Source organism: Tachysurus fulvidraco, chromosome 6, assembly GCF_022655615.1.
Source record: "Tachysurus fulvidraco isolate hzauxx_2018 chromosome 6, HZAU_PFXX_2.0, whole genome shotgun sequence".
In the NCBI taxonomy this organism is placed as follows: Eukaryota; Metazoa; Chordata; class Actinopteri; order Siluriformes; family Bagridae; genus Tachysurus; species Tachysurus fulvidraco.
The window spans coordinates 14,537,502-14,558,562 of NC_062523.1; the positions used below are offsets into that span (position 1 = coordinate 14,537,502).

The window sequence follows — 21,061 nt, forward strand, 5'->3', positions numbered from 1 at the left end:
ACATCATTTTATCAGTTGATTTGTTTGCCTTATAAAATCTGGTTCGTTTGTTTATATTGGTGTTTACTGCCATATCAGCTTCATAGGCTGATTTCATGGCAGAAACATATCTACCAATCAATTTAAACAATGCAATGTAACAGATACAGTGTAATAAATGACCAAAAGAAGAAGATTTTATACATGCAAAGTCTATACACATATTTGTTCTTTAAATGTGCTTGTAAAGATTTTTATGGGTCCATCTTACAAAGTAAGCCCAAAGTTTGTGCTGATAAAAATCTGTTTCATGCCATTAATAACTGGGCAGATCAAAAGTATTTTGGTTTATAGACAACTACCTGATTTCTGATTTTCTCACATCGTGCTTTTGAAAAGAATGACCTCAACTCAAAATTCTGAACATGTGACACGCTTATATTTAGTGTACAAATCCACACAAGTGAGTCAGGCGTTCAGGTCAAGCCAACTCTAAATGTAATAATGATCTAATTTTGAAAGTGTTTCCTTGCCAGGTTTAGCTGCACGCACATTCAGACAGAGCTTCTGGATCTATTTCAAGAGCACAGATCTATTTCAAGAGGGGTTTCCCCAGAAATGTCACCATAACCCTGATGCTAAAATAGTGCAAACAAACTGCTTATTAAACAGACAACAAATCCCGTTAAACAGTCACCCAGAAGGTAATGGAATGTAAAGGATATCACAACCATGTTCACCTTTATAAGTCTGCTGTTATTATTGTCCTATACTACCTCCTCCTGCTTGATCAGAACACATCAGGTGAGATTTGCAAGTATTAATATCTAAACTATCACAAAACTGTCTAAAGACAGAGATGGAAATTTAAAGTTAACCTTAAAACTGGATTTTTTACTTGTAAGTGTTTTTTTTTTTTTTTATGTAGCTACACCTAGCTTCATGAGTAATTCATCCATCCAGAAAGAGACAGAGACACAGAAAGGTGTACGTGTGTTAAATCAGTTAAGTCTGAATGGACACGAGTCAGAGAGCAGAATAAATAACCAGCATAACTCCTGATTTTATCTGTGCTCCAATGCCATAACTCATATGCTGCATGTGGGGTGACAGGTATATGAATAGTGATGAACGCAGGCCATGCTGGATGAAGGTAAATAACAGAGGAGAGGTGACAGAGATGAAGCACTAATGTCCATTGGCCCTGTCTGCACCAGGCTGCAGCAGCCTACAGAACCCAGACAGCCTAACAAACACCGGATTAACAGAACAAAGTCAGCACTCTACTGACAACTACTCACAACACACATCTACGCTGAGGAATCCTTGATGAAATAGTCACCTAAAACCAAATAAGTAAACAGTCTTGGATTATATTTTCACAGTAGTCTTTAAAGTAGGCAGTAATGGATGCATCGCTATCTATTTTACAGCTAAGTTTACAGTTAGAATTATAAGACACTGACTGTTGCTCAACTACATGAGTGGGTAAAAACAAAAATGGCTATATTTACTATTATATACTCAAGAACTTATATGAGAAATATGTTTGCAAACATCGGCTATTGTTAGGTCAATATGTAGGCAGTTATAATAAGCATAGCCATTCTTCAAAATAAGACTAAAAGTCACTGATTCTTGTTGTTTGGATTTGTATACAGACTGCTGACAAACACACAAGTTACATTTATGAAGGACAGGGAGATAGAATAGCAGCAAAATGTTCAATAAATCAGTTTGTAAGATCAGTTAAAAATTCCATAGTCCTTTTATCTCACAGTCAATAAGGAGGTTAATGGTATTTTAGAAACTTCACTTCCATCCTTTATTGTTAATTCAGGTCAAAACCTGACAGTACGAAAAGCACTTTTCAACAAATTACAGTGGAACACCAAAACATAATTCGAGCACAATGTTTTGTGTATAACGGTCCCCTCCAAAAGTATTAAGAAGAACCAAAGTACAGCAAGGCCAATATTTTGCTTTGGTCTACACTGAAGACATTTGGGTTTGTTCTCAACACATGAATGAGACAACAGAACAGACTTTCATTCCCTAATATGTAGATCTAGATGTGTTAAACCATTTAAAACATGGTATTTCTGGTGACAAACCAGCCAAATATACTGGAACAGAGGAGTCTTAACTTGAAACGTGAATAACACTCAATATATGCTTACATATTCCTTGCCTGCAATAACTGCATCAAGCTGGCCACCTAGTAAACCATTATTTTGAGATGTTTTTCCAGGTGTGTACCACAGATTTTTTCAGTTGTTGTTTATTTTATGTGTTTCTCCCTTCAGGCTCTTCTTCAGTAGGTGAATTGCAAACTCATCTGTGTTGTCTTGGCCCGTGTGAAACCTTTCATTTTTTCCACCCGGTGAAGTCATTTGTGTTGTTGGGAGTGTGTTTTGAGGCGGTATCTTGCTGTGTGATAAAGTTACTCCCAATTAGATAGGATCTTTTTCTGTACATTGTCAAACAGGATGTTCCTGTAGACCAGATTCATTCTGCTGCTAGCATCAATATAGAGTTACATCATTAATACAGATTAGTGAGTCTCTTCCAGAAGCAGCCATGCAAGCCCAAGCCATGACACTGTGATTGACCCCTGATTGTATCGTTTCCATTACTTTCCTTAGCCTTTATATTTCTTCTCTCAAAGACTTCACCCTGCCCTGTGGCTTTCGTTCCTTTTTATGTCATTCCAAATTGTTGTATTGTATCCCAAAAGACTTGGCCTTGCCTTTCCAATAGTTTCAGAGGGGGCTGTATGTTTTCAAGCTAACTAACATTTCTTGTATTTTTGCGATTGGATCCCATGAGCCGTTTGTGATCTTTCACCTTTCATGACAGGAATGCCAAAACAAGTCAACCTTCATTGGAGTATTTCATCTACATGAAGCAGCCAATTAAAACAAGATAAAAAATATTAGAATTGTTCTGGCCTTTAGTTTATAATCTCTATAGGGTCTAAAGAAGGCAGTGTATTAATCACAAAACTGAAAAGACAATGAAGAAAGTCCCCTTAGCAGAAGAGAGCGTATTTCTAGGCTTTAACTTTAGGACATAAGATCTATGTTGGAGTAAAATTATATTTAGAGTAAAACTATATATTTTATGCAGAATATTTTTCTCCATAAGAAAAAATATATAAATATCCATAAATACACCTGTCTATTTGAAGCCATGAAAAGAAGTGAAAAGGTGTTAAAAGGAGCTAGCACATAATATATTCATGCATATATTCATAATATTCTAACCGAGTCTAGGATAACAAACAGAAGGAATTTGTGCAAGACATTTTCAACTGCGATAAAAATATAATGTTATTGAATTCTAAGGGCTAACATTTAACTGCAAAATATTTACTGCATTAACAAATTTAAATATCAGAAAGATTTTATAAACAAATTAGCCTATCGTTCAAATTATTAAAATATCATTTGTATTTCACCGTAACAATACAGTGGCTTTTTACAGAAAATGGCCTGTAAGGTTGTAACAATAAATATCACTAAAATCATTTAACAATCCACAAACTACTACTATAGTAATATATTGTAAGATTTTTCTTATATATGGAGAATGTCACCCCCACCGCCATGCATGCTCTATTTAACACATTATATAATACATTTCTGACCTAGATTCCCTCAGGGGTATATTTCTAGGCCAAAGACAAGTGTCTTTCAAACCTCTTAAGGCTTGTACCATCAGTCATTTAGCATCAACACTCAGGATGAGTATTATAACCTGTTGTTCTGGGCATGCACAGCATTCTGGTCTAAAATGTGAAAAATGTCTTCCCAAGTAAACATTCCTCAAGTAATACCATAAACTAATCAGAGTAAATCTTGAAAACTCAAGCTGGAACAGAGTAACTGTAGCTTTGCTGGATTTATCTTTCTTCAGTTGCCCATTAAGCACACAGAAACCACTCTGGTGTGCTATTAAGTCTTTTGTACTAATCTTTAAAATGAAAGCAAATATACATACCCTACAATTTCATTAGTTCCCCATAAGCACTTCTTTACCATAAAAAAGAGGTACTAGTCTACAATGCTATTAATGAGCATTCCTAAAATAGGAATGGAAGCATGTTTTCTCTTGAATTCCTCTGCTGCAAGACACTGGCATGTTTGCTGAACAGGCTTATTCACTGGGTCTGCCATGAAGCTCAAGAATCCAGAGAAAGCTTGGTAGGAATGAGCACGGATTGTAAGTGTCTGACACTAGATGTCACTACAGATTTAAAGCAGCAGAATCAAACATTCCTTTTGTGGAAGCTCAAGTCAGACCACCACATCCCTTAACCAATCAGATGTGAGAATCTGTCCAAACTACTGATGACGAAATTCTGTTAATAGAAGTTACACACACTATTACATTATACAGACAAAGGAACAATCCCAAGGGCTAATATTAGTTTTAGTCAAATGTAGTGGTGATATTTGTGCAGTTTTGTTTTGTGGTATTTTTTCTAAATTAAACAGAAAGCCAGGTTTTAAGGCCAGGCCTTAAACTGCAGGAGCGCAGGGGAACATCACCTCCCTTACACACCTCTGGTTTATGTAAAGTTTTATAAAAAAAACTCTAACCAGCCAAGTGCAGTTATTTAAATAAAGCCCTTAGGACAAAACTGTTACATTGCACAAGTGTTTAATCACATTTCCTATATAATGACATATTTGGAATAATTTAACCACTCAGTTAAGACCCATTCAATGATAACCTGCAAGATATAGACAAAAATAATATCTGATGACCGTGGTTGCAAAATGTTTTCACAAATAAAATATATTATAAAAGAAAATGGGTTAAATGCCATATCCCTTAAGGTCTTTCTTTCATTACTGTATCACAACAACACTACAGTTTAGTACAGTAAGGCTTCAGCAGCAGGATATATTGTGCAGCCCTGGTTTAAAATGCAACAGGTTTAAGGAAGGGCGTGGAGTTAAAAGGTTGTTCCTTCTTTCCTGTAGTGGAGTGAGAGAGAGGATTAGTGTTGGCATATACGAGACATAGAGCTGTGTCTCCACCGCACCCACTTTACAGCATGAATGAACACGTTGTTTGGAGACAGCAGCTCTGTATTCTGCTCACTGAACACATCTCTACTGTTACTGTTTCCTATTTACACCCCAAGTCATATTGATAAACACACCTAAAGTTACAACACGTGTCAATAACATTGTTAAACAAACTACTTTTTCCATTCTGCACAAAGCATAATTGTTTTTTTTTTCTTTTTAGAAAAACATGTCTACCAAAAGCAATGCAGCTGTGTGAAAACAAAAGGGCTGATTAAGGTGTAAATGTCATGTAGAGTAGACGTTAGCTCCTGTAGCTAGGCTAACAGCATTAGGAGCGCTCACTCTGCTCCGCATCCTCAATGCTTACCTTCTTTTCGGGACCGCGGTCACTTTAACAGCGCTGGACCTTGGAGTCTCGGCTTTACAGTCTTGTGCGGATAACACCGTGTGTTCATTTCCCTCACTTTGCTGCAAATGGCCGGCTATAATTCTCAGTCTTTGCCGTGCACTTCTTTGGCGCTCGGAGATGTCGGTGTTTGACGCCATGCTGCTTCCGTATTTGCGAGCCGGAAAGCGGTGTACTGTCAGAGGTCAGCCCGCTCCTAGACGGGTAAGACGGAGAGGTAGAATCCCAATCACGTGGCTGCTCCCTACACAAGTGCACTACACAGGCGATGAGACAAACAGCGTGTACACTAAAACGAGTGGACTACTTATAATCCAGGAGCCGTTTGTTATGCAGCCGCTTTGATAGCGAGCCCACCTCTTTAAGCACACATATTAGTAAAATCTTTTAATGTCATGATTTATAATCACCGATATAAAGTACGGTGTGAGCTTCTTTTGGAGGAATACATTGTTTTTTAAAAAGGACAAATAACTTGAAAATTTCAGGAATAGCTAACAGACAAGAAGAAAATACCAATAGAAGGTAAGTGTATGGTGTTTATGCCACTTTGTCATTAAGCATCAGATGAGAATCTTATCATTGAGTGTTGGGTTAATTACAGTTATTAGGAAGACAAACAGATCATTCACTCTGACTTAGGCCTACTGTCAGGCTATTTAAATTCATTTCTTTTTTTAAATTATGCTAGTAAACCTCATTTAGTTCTTTCTCCAGTAGTTTACATATTTGGCACCATTCTTTATGTTCACTGAGAAAAGAGAGTTTGGTTTCATTTCTATGTTGTGATTGTATGTTGGATGCCTGGATTTCATTGAAGGTATGGGGTAGTGGAAGAACATGATCTTGATGTTTGCTACTTGTATCTGAATTTATGCAAACATGCCCAAAACACTGAAACTACATTCAAATTCCAGAAGGCCATAAATTCCTAGCATCATATGTTTTATTTATATTACAGCTCTCAGATCTTTTTTCAGATCTATTTTCAGTCAGCACTTTATTATGGTCTGGGTTTCAAAGGATCTGGTGCAAAGGATCTTAGGAACTTTGGGTGTGAGGAAGGATTAAATGCTGGATGGGACAACAGACTGTGGCTAGCATCACCGAAGAATCATAAATATTTTTAAACTAGGCATCTTTTTATATTTGTACTTACCATCAAATATTTGTACTAAATCTAAAGCAGGAGGTTTTTGAGAAATCATTCAACGGCACATTTGGTGTTTAATACAGAAAAACTTTTAACTCTGCACAAGAATGACAGTAAACTCCCATATGTGCTGCAGACATGTGGTCTGATGCTAAACACATATTTAAGCTTTTCCATATGATGTATACAGAATGGCCTAAAAATTGGAAAGAAAAACTTCCAGAATGAGAAAAGTATGCAAAGCTTATTTTCTTATTAACAAAATTATATATTTAATTTGTTAATGAGGGAATATCATAAAGAAAGGGAAATAATCGGCATTCTGGCAGAGACAACAAACGTGCTTAGTAAGTACATGGGTCTAACAAGAATGGCCGCTGTCTTCTCTATGTAGTACAATTTCTTTTACTTATATTAGATTTCAGTTCAGTGGGGGTTTGCAGGAAGTGCCGTTTGGGTTGAATATGTTAAACCATGCAGGGGTGGCGAGCTCCATCTACTCTTGTTACCTGGGCCCTTCTGAACAGTATACTTGACAGAAAGCCAGGTATGTCTAGGTCTGAGCAGAAGCTGCTGTTTCACACTGGAACAGTATCTATTACTATTCCAACCCCTTCAACCTTAAGCATTTTGCGTTAAAAACAGCATAAAAAGTCACTATCATTGTAGCATGCCTCCTGTGGGCCTGGATGTATAACAACTAATCACAAAGACTACACAGTGACTTTTAAATGCTGCAAGACTACATAATGGTTCATTGCACACAGAGTAGTGTGTTATAAACTCTCCCACAGTCAGTGTCTATGTTCATTAGAAGATCAAGAAAATTAATGAGTATGAAATAAATCTGAGGCGCATCTCCTTGTGTGTCAAAAAAGGTTGCTCTTTATTTTAGGTCAGTATTACAATGCATATGGTAAGAATAATGCTAACAATATATTAACAATAAAAACTAAGTGAGACAACTTCATTTTTGTATGATTAAAGAAGAGACAAAGCCAAGCACCATCAGGGGGCTTGTGTGGTTGTTATTCTTTCCTTCGACATGTAATATTTGTTTCCTCTAGGCAAGAGCATTAAACTCCCAAAACAAAGTTCTGTAATGCACTGACTGCAAACAATTAGAGCCAGAGTGTATCACAGAACTTTACTTGGAAAGCCACAGAAGAGCTCGCTAATCCTCTTCTCCTATAGGACTTCTCGTCTTCCAACTGTCAGAATCAGAGGGGTAAAAGCACATGTAATAATTCTTTAACTCATTCAATCGGCATGTAACATTTTTTTTGTACATAATAATGATCATGCACTTATTCAACACAGTAAAGAACACAATACAAAGAAATTGAAATAACCATACTCTTAATAATCAATAGAATAGTACTTGAAAGTAAAATATGGCTGAGCAGGAGTTGAGAGAGGCCTTTATGATGGTAAGAGGCTTATAACAGTAGTAAAGGGAATTTAAAAGATGTTAAAAATGCACACAGTTGAACTGTTAGGTTCATTACCCCTCTCACCCCCCTCCCGAACACACACACACACACACACACACTGTATATACAGCTGCACATATGGCATAGTTTACATAAATGCAACGTTTTTTAATGTGTCAAAATAAACAGTAGTAGGAAATTAGTCTTTGACAAGACACGAGAATGGTTCAGGTTTACATGCAAACCCCAGCCTTACCTTGTTTCAAGGTTGTGAAGTGAACGGTCATAGTGGGGGATAGGTAAAACAGCTGACGTGTCTATTTGGAGCTGTGGATAAGCCCAGTATACAGTATGATGAAAATCAAATTACTGGTTAATCCTGGAATGGTTTGCAGTTCCAACACAGTTAACGCTTAACTATTCTAAACAGAATGGGTAACTGTTCAAATCTAAATATTAAACCCTTAAAAATGCACAGAAACTGCAAACAGAACTACTGACTAAAGACGTGCAGTTGACGAGAATGACATCTGCGCACAAGTTAGTGAGTTAGTGTCGCCGAAATAAAGCACAAACTAAAACAAAGCTGGATAGTGACCATTATGGGTGCACCAGAAGAGAGAGTGCATGTCCCTCACTTTCAGCAGAAGAGAGGAAAAAAATGTTGAACATACCTGCTGGAGTTCACAGCTGCTACTCAGCACTTCATGCATGAGGTTAAATGCACAAAATGCAAAGCCAAAAGGGAAAGCACCATTTTTAAATATGGCAACCAGGACTAAATGTCCACTGCAGAAGTTTTTATTCGATGATAATCATTTATTTATTCTTTTATTTATTTACTTAATTTTCGCTCGGACCAAGTGCTCGCTCAGGCGCCTCATCGCCGCCGTGTCTTTCTGCGTCGCGCACACAGCTGGAAGAATGTCGACGTGGAGCTGCCAATCGTGAGCGCGCAATCACGGACGCGCTTCAGACAGAGAGGGGGAAAAGAAAAAAGTTTCGTTCTTGGTGTAGTTTTCAGTCAGGCACAGGGCTAAGTTGGTAGACTGGAGGTAGAGTGTGAAATTCTTCACAGTTAGGTGTCAGTGAACCTGGTGAAACGATTAAAATTGCCTCACTGAGCTTCAACAGTCTTTTTTGTACACTCTCAAACAAACCAAAATTTGTTGTCACTGGTATGGTACCGTATAGACTACATCTTTTGTACCTGTAGTATGTATCTTGTTACATGCTAACCTGAATGCAGTTCAAAATTTAAACGATTAATTACATAGCTACACCTTAAAGACAATAGTTGCACCATTAATTAGACTTTTGGTTAAAGATTTAAAGGTATGCACCTTCTTCATGCACCCTTGAAGGTTAAAAATACGAACTAAATACATGGACATTTAAGGGTCGCACTGCTGAGCCTTTAGGATCTGTCTCAAACACAAAAGCTTACGATAAACTTCATAAAAATAAGAATAAAACAACAAAAAATCAAAGAAAAGAAAAGTCAAATTCAGTATGTGGCATTGTGGGCCCAATTAAAATTTGACAAGCGCGCAGGTGGCCAGTAGAGGTCGCAAGCTGATAAACGGAGAGTTTCACAAGCACACAGGTTAGGACCTGATTTTCAAGGCCCCCTTGGCAAATATTTGCCATCAGTGCACCTTTCCAACTCAGACAGGGCGCTTACTTGGAGTTGGTTGGAGTTGGAATCTCCTGCTATCACGTCGCAGAGAAGTGAAGTGACATACGGCTAAGTACGGTGACCCATACTCAGAATTCGTTCTCTGCATTTGACCCATCCAAAGTGCACACACACAGCGTGAACACACACCTGGAGCAGTGGGCAGCCATTTAGTGTTCAGTGCCTTGCTCAAGGGCACCTCAGTCGTGGCCGGCCCGAGACTCGAACCCACAACCTCAGGATTACGAGTCAGACTCTCTAACCATTAGGCCACCACTTGCCCCAGTATCCATACACTATCCATAGTGAAGCGCACCATCCATAGTGAAGCGCACTATTCATAATGAAGCTCACCATCCATGGTGAAGCTCACCATCCATGGTGAAGCGCACCATCCATAGTACAGCTCACTATCCATGGTGATGCGCACTATCCATAGTAAAGCGCACTATCCATGGTGAAGTTCAGCATCCATAGTGAAACGCACTATCCATAGTGATGAAGTGTACCATCCATGGTGAAGCACACCATCCATGGTGAAACCCACTATCCATAACGAATTGTCTGCCGCTGCTATAACAGGTCTGATTCAGATCCTAGTAAAAGTGTTTTTAGCTGATAATCGTGATAAAATGCTGTACAATTCAGAAAGCAATGATAGACTTGTTCTACCAATAATTCATCTTATCGTATCCATCTCCCCTATACTGGTGTTTCCTGTTACATAACCCTATATTTGAAGTGTAAATTAAGAGCAGTCAATAAAACAATGTCTGATAAAATGTCTATTTCATTTCTGCTTCATTTCTGGTAGACTTCTTCAGTTTTGCATGGAAAGAGCTGGGGATTTGGATGCATTTCCAAAGATTTAAGAATTAAAAAGATTTCTACCTAATTTTGACCTTAAAATCACATTTACAGCGATTGTGCAATTCAGATAATAGTTAACATACGTCTCCACTTAGGTAAAAGTTCAAACAGGAAGTAGCCTGATTACTCGTGGTTGCGTATGAAGGTAGAAGGGGGGCGGAACAGTCCATCAGCCCAAGTAGCGATTCTGATTGGCTGCCGGCTGTTTGGGGATGGTCCATCAATGCCTGGAGCTTTCCGTAAATTTTTTCACTCCAGTGACTGTATTTCCCTCATCGTCGGCTGGCATCGCGTCGGTGGTTAATTTCGGCTGTTTTGTTTGTATATTTTCCTTTTGTTTTGTTTTTTTTTAAGAAAAAAAAAACCCAAAACATTTAAATACACAGGGAGTTACTCCGTAAAGCGAGACAGTAAATTTTGCCAAAAATGTTGGAGATTGAGCTTCCTAAAATGCTCCCGTGTCAACAGGTAAATCATTTCTTTATATTTATTCACGTCTGGACATCTGATTAAAGTAATAATCTGATCTGTTTATTTGTATGTCAAAAAAACAAGTCAACTTTTCTAAGGAAACCAGTGTCGTTCCATGTCACTGACGTGTGTAGTGTGAAGTGTGTAAATGTTGGAAACTTTTGGTTTCTAGCTCGGGCTGGACATCATCTCCATTCTGCTGTGATATCGGTGTCATCGTCGTGTTTACATAAACGACCTTTAACAAATGATCGGGTGATTTACATCAGCATTTTTAATAACCAGAATTACGATCAAAGCAGGATGAGTTTTTAGTCGCTGTCAGGGGGCGTTTCCTGTGTTGTTTCCGATAGTGAGCTTCTCTGCGCTCTTAGAAGGAAATTCTGCCAAGTCATGGAAGCTGGGCCGTGCAGCCAAACCCGGTATGGGAATTGAAAAAGGACAGTCTATATAAGCCAGTCATAACCGTGTTTAATGTCACGTTAAGCTAGGAATTCAGACGAAATCGGTTGTTATTCCGCTTCATCTGATCGGACGCCCCTTCACTCAGCCCCATTGCGTGAGAGCGCACGCTATCAGTACAGCAGGTTACAGCCCTTTGCGCTACACTCTATGTGGCCGCGTTGCGCAATCGCAGGCGGCGCTATTTTTTTCAGACTGGCCTTGTCTTCCTAGTCCACGACACTAAATAATAACAAGCTAAATACATTACAAAAGCGTAAATGAAATTGTGGACAGGATTGACACCTTGGTGGCTTTAATGGGAAACTCTAAATCTAAAGAACCTCTGTGACATGGATGAGCATATCTGTTAAAGAAGATCAGATTTCATTTCACCATATTATTTGAATAATGCTAATAATGTAGGGTTTGGTGATTAGGACACTTGTGTCAGGTCTGGATTTTTCTTAGGTACAATAGAGGTGTTTAATAAACAGTTTCACAAACAGGTTTTGCAAGCAGACTTTTTCCCTAGACAAGCCACTTTTACAAAGTAAAACAACTGAACTCTTTCAAATCCCTTATTTTAGAAGAAGAGGAAGTGATATGTTCTCGAGCTCGGGTTACTTGTCTCGTTGTGTTTGTGTGGGTTTTCCCCACCTCCCAAAGACATGCCAGTAGGAAGACTGGATACGATAAATTAATCATAAAAAGTGTTAATGTATGCCCTATTCTGGACCGGCATCCCATTCACACTGGGAAATAAAGTTGCTTTTGCTTGCTGCTGGGGTTGTATGACCATGGGTAGATCTTTTGTACCTTTAGTATATATCTTACCTGAAAATGTGAATATAGTATACCTTATATATAATTTAAGGTACATAATTGAATCTTAATTACTACTAGATTAGATTAGATTCAACTTTATTGTCATTACATTTACGGCATTTAGCAGACACCCTTATCCAGAGTGACTTACAACTGAGCAACTGAGGGTTAAGGGCCTTGCTCAGGGGCCCAGCAGTGGCAGCTTGGTGGACCTGGGGGATCAAACCCATGACCTTTCAATCAGTAGCCCAACACCTTAACCACTGAGCTACCACTTCCCCACATCCACATCCACCACATCATTACACATGTACAAGTACAAGGCAATGACCAGAGTGCAATAGTAGCAAGTGCAGGATATACAGTTTGTACAAGATTTAAATAAGTTAAGTGGTAATATGGAGTGATTTACAGTTGTGTGAATACTATGAACAAATATACAGATCTACAGAAGGAACAAGCTGTAAGAATGTGCTGTATCAAAATATATGGTTAATACTATAAACAGTAATTTACAGATATGTATGTTCTATGAATATAATATACAAATGAATATATATGTACTATGAATATAATGTACAGATGATATATTCTGTGAATATAATATACAGATGAATATACTGTATATGTGCTATGAACATAATATACAGATGTCTATTACTATAAACTAAAATTTACAGAGGGTATGTGCTGTAAACAAAATATATTGTTATTACGATAAACCGAAATATACAGGAGGATATGTACTATGATCATAATATAGTATATTGCTGTTATTATGAACAGAAATTAGTGATCACTTCTTAGATAAAAGAGACACAATAATGTTACATAAGATGTATGCCAACCTTGTGACAAGGAAAGGACAGTTTGATACCTTTATTTCAGGTTTAGCCTCTGGATCCAGTGTGCCATGACCAGGCTAAACTGGTTTCAGTAAAAGAATAAATGACATCATAAGGAAGTGATATTTAAGCATTTCTTCCCCTGGAAACTGGATTGATTCTGCAATAATTCTATTTTAAGTTTGAGAATGGACATAGATGTCAAAAATGGTAATGGAGTCGGTGCTGGAGTTTAGCACAGTGAGGTGATTTTCATTGTCTGTGCTCACATACAGTTCCAAAACCTGGTAATTAACTGGTGAGTTAAATCAGATGTTTTTGAGAATAGAAATCCCAAAACTGTGAAGAATTTGGTGGACACAAATTATACACCCCTGGTTTATACAAATGTTACACAAACAAAACAAATGTAAGTCCATAGTTAGAATAAACCTGTAGTAAACACAACTTAATTCATCGGTTAAGATCATTACATAGCTACATCAGCGACAGAATGCTTACTTTACGTTAGACTCAGCAAAATGTAAAATGTATTTTTTAAAGATTTTATCATTATATGTCCAGAATATTTTGTATAATGTAGTAGTTAAAAATAGATTGGCGAATAAAAGAAATTTCATGAAAACTTCTATTTTAAGTTGTTGACAGAATGAATTTAAGGAATGAATACTAGTCATGAGTAAATTCTGATGTTGTACTTAAATTGACTAATTTACTTTATGAAAAGTAAATTTTAAAGTATTTTAAATGTAAAGTTGATTTGTGCTATATTACAACAATGGAAAAACGTGTGCTTCAGAAGAATAAGACAGTTTCAGAAGAATAACACAAATTTGTCATCCCACGTACTTCCATAGGAACTAGACAACAAACAGAAGTTTAGAAACATTAATACATGTTACATATTTCCGTACTGGGGTACTGAGCACTACATTCACTGTTTATGTAATGCTTATTTCCGTAGTGCATTTGGTATATACATTGTTGATCACCAGATATGTACAGTGAACATGTGACCTATATGAATGACTTCTGGGTAATATTCTCTGAAACGCACGTGGCTCTAGTGTGGGCAGGATACTATCTATCTATATATGTAGGTATGTATGTTATTCCAAATGCTATTTGAGATACTTGCATATTTAATTTTCAAAAAACCAAAAAACTCCTGGAAAAGTACTCAGTAGTTTTTAGCTTATGATTGAACATGAATAAGTTACAGGTCTGTGCCTGTGGAACCAAAGATATCTATTGTCTGTTAGCTGGACCTTATCACATGATGTTAATAGGTAAATGTATTCTGTTCAGTAACATGCATAGACCTCTGCAAACACATGTCTTATAAAGGAACAAGCTGGCGAGCATCTTATTAGCATAGCAGAGCTGGCATTATATAACTTGCAAGGGGAGCTGCATCAAGTAAAACAGAATATTACCTTCAGAGCTTTTGATGTTATAATGTTATTAAGTTTCAGTAATTATCTCTAGGTTTGGTATAAAAAAGAAAAAAGTGTTAAATGGGAAATTGGCTGTTGGAAAGTGGTATGGTGACATTTAACCACCTCTACTCTAGATTTTTTTTATGGCATGGCATCCTCACAACCCTGTTCTACTAAGAATTGCCAGGTCCTTTACCTTTGACACCATGATAAGTTATGAAAGTATGAAACACTCCCACAGAAACACTCCCAACTGCAAAAACATCCAAGTCAAACAAACTAATACTTCCATCCATTGTGTCAGTTTAAACAAAATGAAAGAGAGAGATTTGTATGTGTGTAAGAGGTCAATTCGTGCATCTTGGAGGTATCGGTTAGGTTCTGGCATAGATATTTCATCACACTCACTCTCCTCCCACCTTTCCATGACGATAATCTGTGTATGGAAATTGTGTCTGCCCTGAGCAGATTAATGATATCTAGAAGACTCAAAGCATCGGTGTTACTGCCAGTTTAGGTCTCTGCTGTAAAAGGTGCTGGGAGGGCTTAAATGTAATCCAGAAGTCAGTGAATTCAGAACTGATGTAGATACATCTACACACACTTTACTAGTTTGGCTCATTTGTTTGGAAAAAAATGTTTTTATCTTAAGTTGGTGGGGATAAAAATTGGTTCATCTGCCAGTTTTATCTTCTTGTGAGCAGGATTAAAAAATATGATCATAAACACACACACTCATTGCTGACCAGAACTATTATTTTGTAATATGATATATTCTAAGTTACTACAACTCCTGAGTTTATTTTTTAAGTATTTCATTTCAACAATTGTTATTCAGCTTTTTAAAAAATGTTTTTAAACAAAACAAATACCATGCCAGTTGTTTGCAGCAATACACATTATGTATTATACACACCCTGTAGTTTCCTTTCAATATCTAACATGTGAGAGTGCAGCTGGTTCCATATAAGTAAACCAGAATATCACCACTTCTGCTTAGTATAGTCCCTGTTGGCCTTGTGATCAACATTCAGAAGATGAAGGAAGTAAATGTTTTACTTCCTTAACAGAAGTCAGAGTCACATGCTACTAACCTATTATTCTCTGACCTACACAGAGTTTACACAATAGTCTAGTGATTACGCTGTTTCCTTTCTGTAAATAAATGGACTGGAAATATGGTGGGAGGTAAAATAGAATGCCTGACTGTTTAACTCGCCACATTTTTGACTTTTGGGCTCTTAAGAGCTGTGTGACATAATCTAATTTTCATGTTGAAAGAAAGCTTTCTTTTAAAGACTTGTATCTCTTCAGCTATCTTTTTACTCATTTATTTCTATTCACTGACTTTCTATCCAGGCTGCAAGGCTTAACTAACATTAGACATATAGCTTGAGTGTTATACTGTATACGTCTGCATTAAATACATCCCTGCTCAGGGCTTAACAGAAATCCATTTTAGCCTATAGCCTTTAAGAGCTTTTAGGTTTAATTCCATGGTATGTGCAAGTGGGTTAGGTTTGTTTTGTTTTTTTTTTCCCTCCCCGGGCAGGTCCTTGGCATGTTTTAGCCAGAGAGAGACATGACGGTTATTTACACTGATATCTCAAGGCTACTTCAACAAGCTCAGATGAGAAGGACACATCAGATTCACAAGTGGCCTTCTCTCTTTGCCCTCTTAACAGTCTGGTCATGTAAACGACAATTACATGACCTACAGTTTAACTTAATCCACTGCTTGCTCAGCATACAGATACAGCTCATGCATGAGTTAAACACGTTAAGGAAGATCGTGCCAGCATGTTTTACAGGTTTTTTTAAAGCGTCAGCAGTAAATACATTTTCCCTCAGCTACATATTCTGTGTATATAGTAATCTTTATACTGTATTTAGTAACCTGTGTTTCTTCAACGTGGTGCCAGAACAAAATACTTTTTTTTAAGTTTTAGATTTTAACAAAATGTGGATGGTTGCTGTAATTTGAGGAAAGAGGAGACAAGCATCTATTATTCATGCCTGTGTCCTCTACATTGATAACAGAGTTGTGAGCCAGGCTTGGCTGAGCTACGTGCTCACTGCTGCATAGAAACAAAAAAAGGATCACAAATCCCCAGAGAGCCACAGGGCGTGGTGGAAAGGTGCTGAATGGTGCTGTTTCTCCCCCTTTCTCTGTAGGATATGGATCTGATTGATATCCTGTGGAGGCAGGATATAGACCTGGGAGCAGGCAGAGAGGTGTTTGACTTCAGCTACAGGCAGAAGGAGGTGCAGTTGCAGCGGCAGAAGGAGCTGGAGGAAGAGAAGAGACAGCAGATCGTGAGAGAGAAAGAGAAGGCGCTTCTCGCCCAGTTACAGCTTGATGAGGAGACAGGAGAGTTCGTGCCTCGTCCCACGCCTGTCAACAACACTTTGACACAGGCCAACACTGCACCTACTGAGATCACACAGGTACACACACACACACACACACACACACACAAACTCAAATAACCTTCTGATGCAATCTAACAAAGCCATGGTTTCATCACAAGTAGGTACACAAAGTGAGGGTTGGGTTAGATAACGATAACATATTCACATGGAGATAAATTACATGTCTGTATATTTCTCTGAAATATTACTGGCAGTGGCAGTAATTTTATAACACCTGCTGAAAAATGTTACACACAGGAAGAAGTAGCTGATTGCAATAAATGACAAACCTTATCAAACGAAACTCTTTTGAATATAGTCAGGTTTATGCAATATCTTCTATCATAAAATTACAAAATTACAAACCATATCTATAATTCTCAGACCTTATTTCTAAACCAGTTTCTATACCTTTTTCCAAATATCTAGAGAGAAAAAAGCAAAATTATACAGATGTAATATGTTATTTCTAATAATCTCATAAGACATATTACATACATTTGGCCATGTTCAACATAGTTTTCTACTTGCTAAAATCCTTTTTTGCAGATTTTTTAAGCGAATGCTCCTTTTTGGTAGCTGTTAAAAAAGCCATTTCAATTCATTGAAACCTAACCTTTTGTACACAGCAGAGGTATATAATAAAGGTCAGCTTTTCTGTGAATTTAAATATACTTTTATTATGTAAACATATTTTCCTTATGCCTACACAAAACCCGCTCAGTATCTGTTCATTCCACACAGATATTCTCATACACATGCACGTAGAATCACCCCATGATTCGGTTCTAGGAAAGCCCCACCCTGCTGTTAACCCAGTCGGGTGCAGCTGCCTGGTTGCTGGGTTACTGCTGCCATAGTGTAATTACGGGAACTCAGGTGGTTCAGGTTTCAGAGTAGATGGCTTACAGCTTCAGAGAAACACCTCCCTTTAACTGCTCTCCTACTGTAATATTTATCTAGGTCTGTGTTAATGCTACAGTGTTTCATTGCTGAATTATTGATTGGAAATGGAGCAGAGACGAGGGTGTGAGATATCAGCATCAGGAGTGATGTCTTTCTTACTCTGGGTGTGAAATCAGTCTGATATGGATGACCCCGGCTTTATGCCTACAGAATGTGGCGTTCACGGAACAAGATGGAGAAGCCATGTCATTTGACGAATGCATGCAGCTTCTGGCAGAGACGTTTCCTCTAGTGGAGCCAGCAGAGGTAAGCTTCTTATTGCCGCACATTCTCACGATAAAATCATGTTTAAGGCATTCGAAGTCGCTTCATAATTATATGACAAAATAATGTGTCACACAATGGCCATTTTTTTACAGGCTGCTCCTCCTTGCATGGGTCCCTCCATTCCTCCCTGTACAGACAACACCCATCTCATGATGCCTGGAGAAATACCCCTGCTTACCCAGAATCCCCTGCTGCCAGGACCTATGGACCAGACCTGGATGGATCTGCAAGTATGGATCAAAACAAACACTCACTTTTTCAGAGATTGAGAAAATGTCATTCAGACAGTATTCGTTTTTCATGGTGATGACTGTAATAAAATAATGATAAATTATTAAATCTTCAGCAGGTTAATTCTTTAGCAAACCTTAGTGGGCTCCTATAGTAAACTATTATGGAGGTGCTGTTTTTCGTTATTGAGTAAAGTAGCAGTTTTTTATCCAAAGCATTAAATTATTTTCTAGATATGCAATCAAAAAAAGACTGAGCAAACATGGCATTTAGTGGTCTAAAAACATTTCCAGTGCTCCATGCAGCTTGTCTATCCAAATAGTACTAGTAAACAGAACATGGACAAAAACACTGACATTACTGAACTGGACAGAAATTAAATTACAGAGTATCACCTGTAGAGAACCAAATGACCGCAGATCCCTTGTGCAACCTTTGTGGTCTAAATACGGCTAAAGACACAAGTGGTAGCAGTCAGGAGGAAACACTAGTAGCACATCCTTATGTGAGCTTCTTTACACCTCATGTGCAGTACAGCGGCCTCAACCTGCCTGTCAACATAGTAAGCAACCACATGACCCCACCTTTTTAAGTCATGTTTACTAGCTCCTGTGTTAATGCTTTCTTCACTTGTTTTTGCCTTGCTTCCTATTTTTAGTAGAATTGGTTCTTTTAGCTGCTTTATCCAGAAATGATGGTGTTAAATGGCAAGACCCACATAGACTTAGCTTCCTAACTAACAATCATTTCCAGAAGCTAATAGTATGCCTCACACACAACACTAGGGTTGGCCTACATAAATAACACTGTGTTCCCTTATTTTATTTTTTAGCACTGCCTGAACATCCAGGAGATCCTGGATATGTCTGGTTATGTAAACCCAGCCCAGCCTGCTAATGTACAGGAGTCCAACTACAGCCAGTATCTGCCTAAACTAAGTGATGTCACCACTGGGACTGCCGATATGTGCCCTCCGAAGTTCATGAACACCTACGATGCTGCTTTCAGCAACGTTAATCAGATAAACTTGAAAACGCCAGACATAAACGAAAGCTTTGGACCAGATGAATTCTGCGACATGTTCTACCCTGATCTGGAGGCTAAAGTGAGCAGTGCATCTCTTCCATGTGAAGGGGGAAACACAGAAGGACAGTTGGATGAGCTCCCAAATGCTCCTTTGCTCAATCCCATGGACATGCACAGCCTGTCTCCTGGAAATTTCAGCACAGAAAAAAATGAAGATATGGCTGAATTCCCAGATTCAGATTCCGGTTTGTCTCTTGATGCCAGTCCAAAAATGAGCTCTCCTGGGAAGTCCCTGAACAGCGATGGTGGTGTTGGATTCAGTGACTCTGACATGGACGAGCTAGAGAGTGGTGCTGGGAGCATGGAATCTGATTATTCTGATATGTTTCCCCTGCTGTTTCAGAGTGACAGCCCTCAACAGTCACTTCAGGAGAATTCTGGTGTAACTCTGGCACAAGAGGATACTGTTAAACATCCAAAGACAGAGCAGGCAGAGGCGAGTGGATACTCCAAGCCACCCTTCACCAAAGACAAGCAGAAAAGGCGCTTAGAGGCGAGGCTCACGCGTGACGAGGAGAGAGCAAGAGCCTTGAAGATCCCATTCGCCGTGGAGCTGATCATCAACCTGCCAGTGGACGACTTTAACAGTTTGATGGGCAAGCATCAGTTGAACGAGGCACAGCTCGCACTTGTGCGTGACATTCGCCGGCGTGGCAAGAATAAGGTAGCAGCTCAAAACTGCCGCAAACGCAAGATGGAGAATATCATGGGCCTGGAGTATGAGCTGGACTCGCTCAAGGAGGAGAAGGAGCGTCTGATGAAGGAAAAGAGCAAAAACAGCAGCAGTCTAAGGGACATGAAACAACAGCTCAGCTCGCTGTATCTGGAGGTGTTCAGCATGCTGAAGGATGAGCAGGGGAAGCTCTATTCCCCCAGCGACTACTCCCTTCAGCAGACATCGGACGGCAACGTCTTCCTTGTCCCACGCATTAAAAAGACTCTTGTTAAGAGCAACTAGCACTTTTTCTGCTTCTTCTCATTATTGGTACTACATAATTCTGTAGCTAAGTACTATGCAAAAGAAGAAAACAAACAAAAAATACATTTTAGGCATTTTTGCTTAATCTTTAGCATTAAAGATGGCAGAACTATTATATAGTTTTTGCTTATTCTACTTTCTTAATATTCTTAATATCTCCTATATTTTGTACTTCTTTATACTTTATCGGAGAATGTTTTATCTTAATGGTTTGTAAATACATTTATATTTTATTTGCTATTGGAATACCAAACAACTTACTGTATTGTACTGTTTTAAAATGCTACTAATTGTGTTGCGATCACTGGCACTCAGAAAAGTCTGTTTTTATATATTAATTTAAAATTCTATTGCATTATCTCTTGACTTAGTGCTTTATATATATATAAAAAAAAAAAAAAATAAACCATTCATTTAATTTTACTTGAACTTTGACTTTGTGTGTTACTAATGGCGAATATCTGATAAACCTATAACAATGTACATTTTGGCAGTTTTATTTACAGAACGATCCATTAGAAAGAACAAATAGTGT

General features: G+C 38.2%; 2 protein-coding genes and 1 long non-coding RNA gene across 3 annotated transcripts in view; 1 reads left to right on the forward strand and 2 right to left on the reverse strand.

The window, feature by feature from the left end:
• agps (alkylglycerone phosphate synthase) overlaps positions 1–5,618 on the reverse strand; it is a 34,860-nt gene extending 29,242 nt beyond the window's left edge. The window contains exon 1 of the mRNA XM_027164463.2: positions 5,389–5,618. Coding sequence (XP_027020264.1) covers positions 5,389–5,567 — 179 coding nt within the window. The 5' untranslated portion in view covers positions 5,568–5,618. The remainder of the gene's footprint in view (positions 1–5,388) is intronic.
• A 1,828-nt stretch (positions 5,619–7,446) lies between these two features.
• On the reverse strand, positions 7,447–9,184 carry LOC113654552. The gene is made up of 3 exons (XR_003443419.2): positions 8,688–9,184; positions 8,270–8,340; positions 7,447–7,791 (listed from the first exon to the last, which is right to left on the reverse strand). It is a non-coding gene; the product is annotated as an uncharacterized LOC113654552 (long non-coding RNA).
• Positions 9,185–10,798: 1,614 nt separating this feature from the next.
• On the forward strand, positions 10,799–20,949 carry nfe2l2a (nfe2 like bZIP transcription factor 2a). Its single transcript, XM_027164284.2, has 5 exons — positions 10,799–11,029; positions 16,761–17,033; positions 18,114–18,209; positions 18,323–18,460; positions 19,294–20,949. The coding sequence occupies exons 1-5, from the start codon at positions 10,988–10,990 to the stop codon at positions 20,503–20,505; spliced, it is 1,761 nt and encodes a 586-aa protein (XP_027020085.2). The 5' UTR covers positions 10,799–10,987; the 3' UTR covers positions 20,506–20,949.
• The last annotated feature ends 112 nt before the right edge of the window (positions 20,950–21,061 follow it).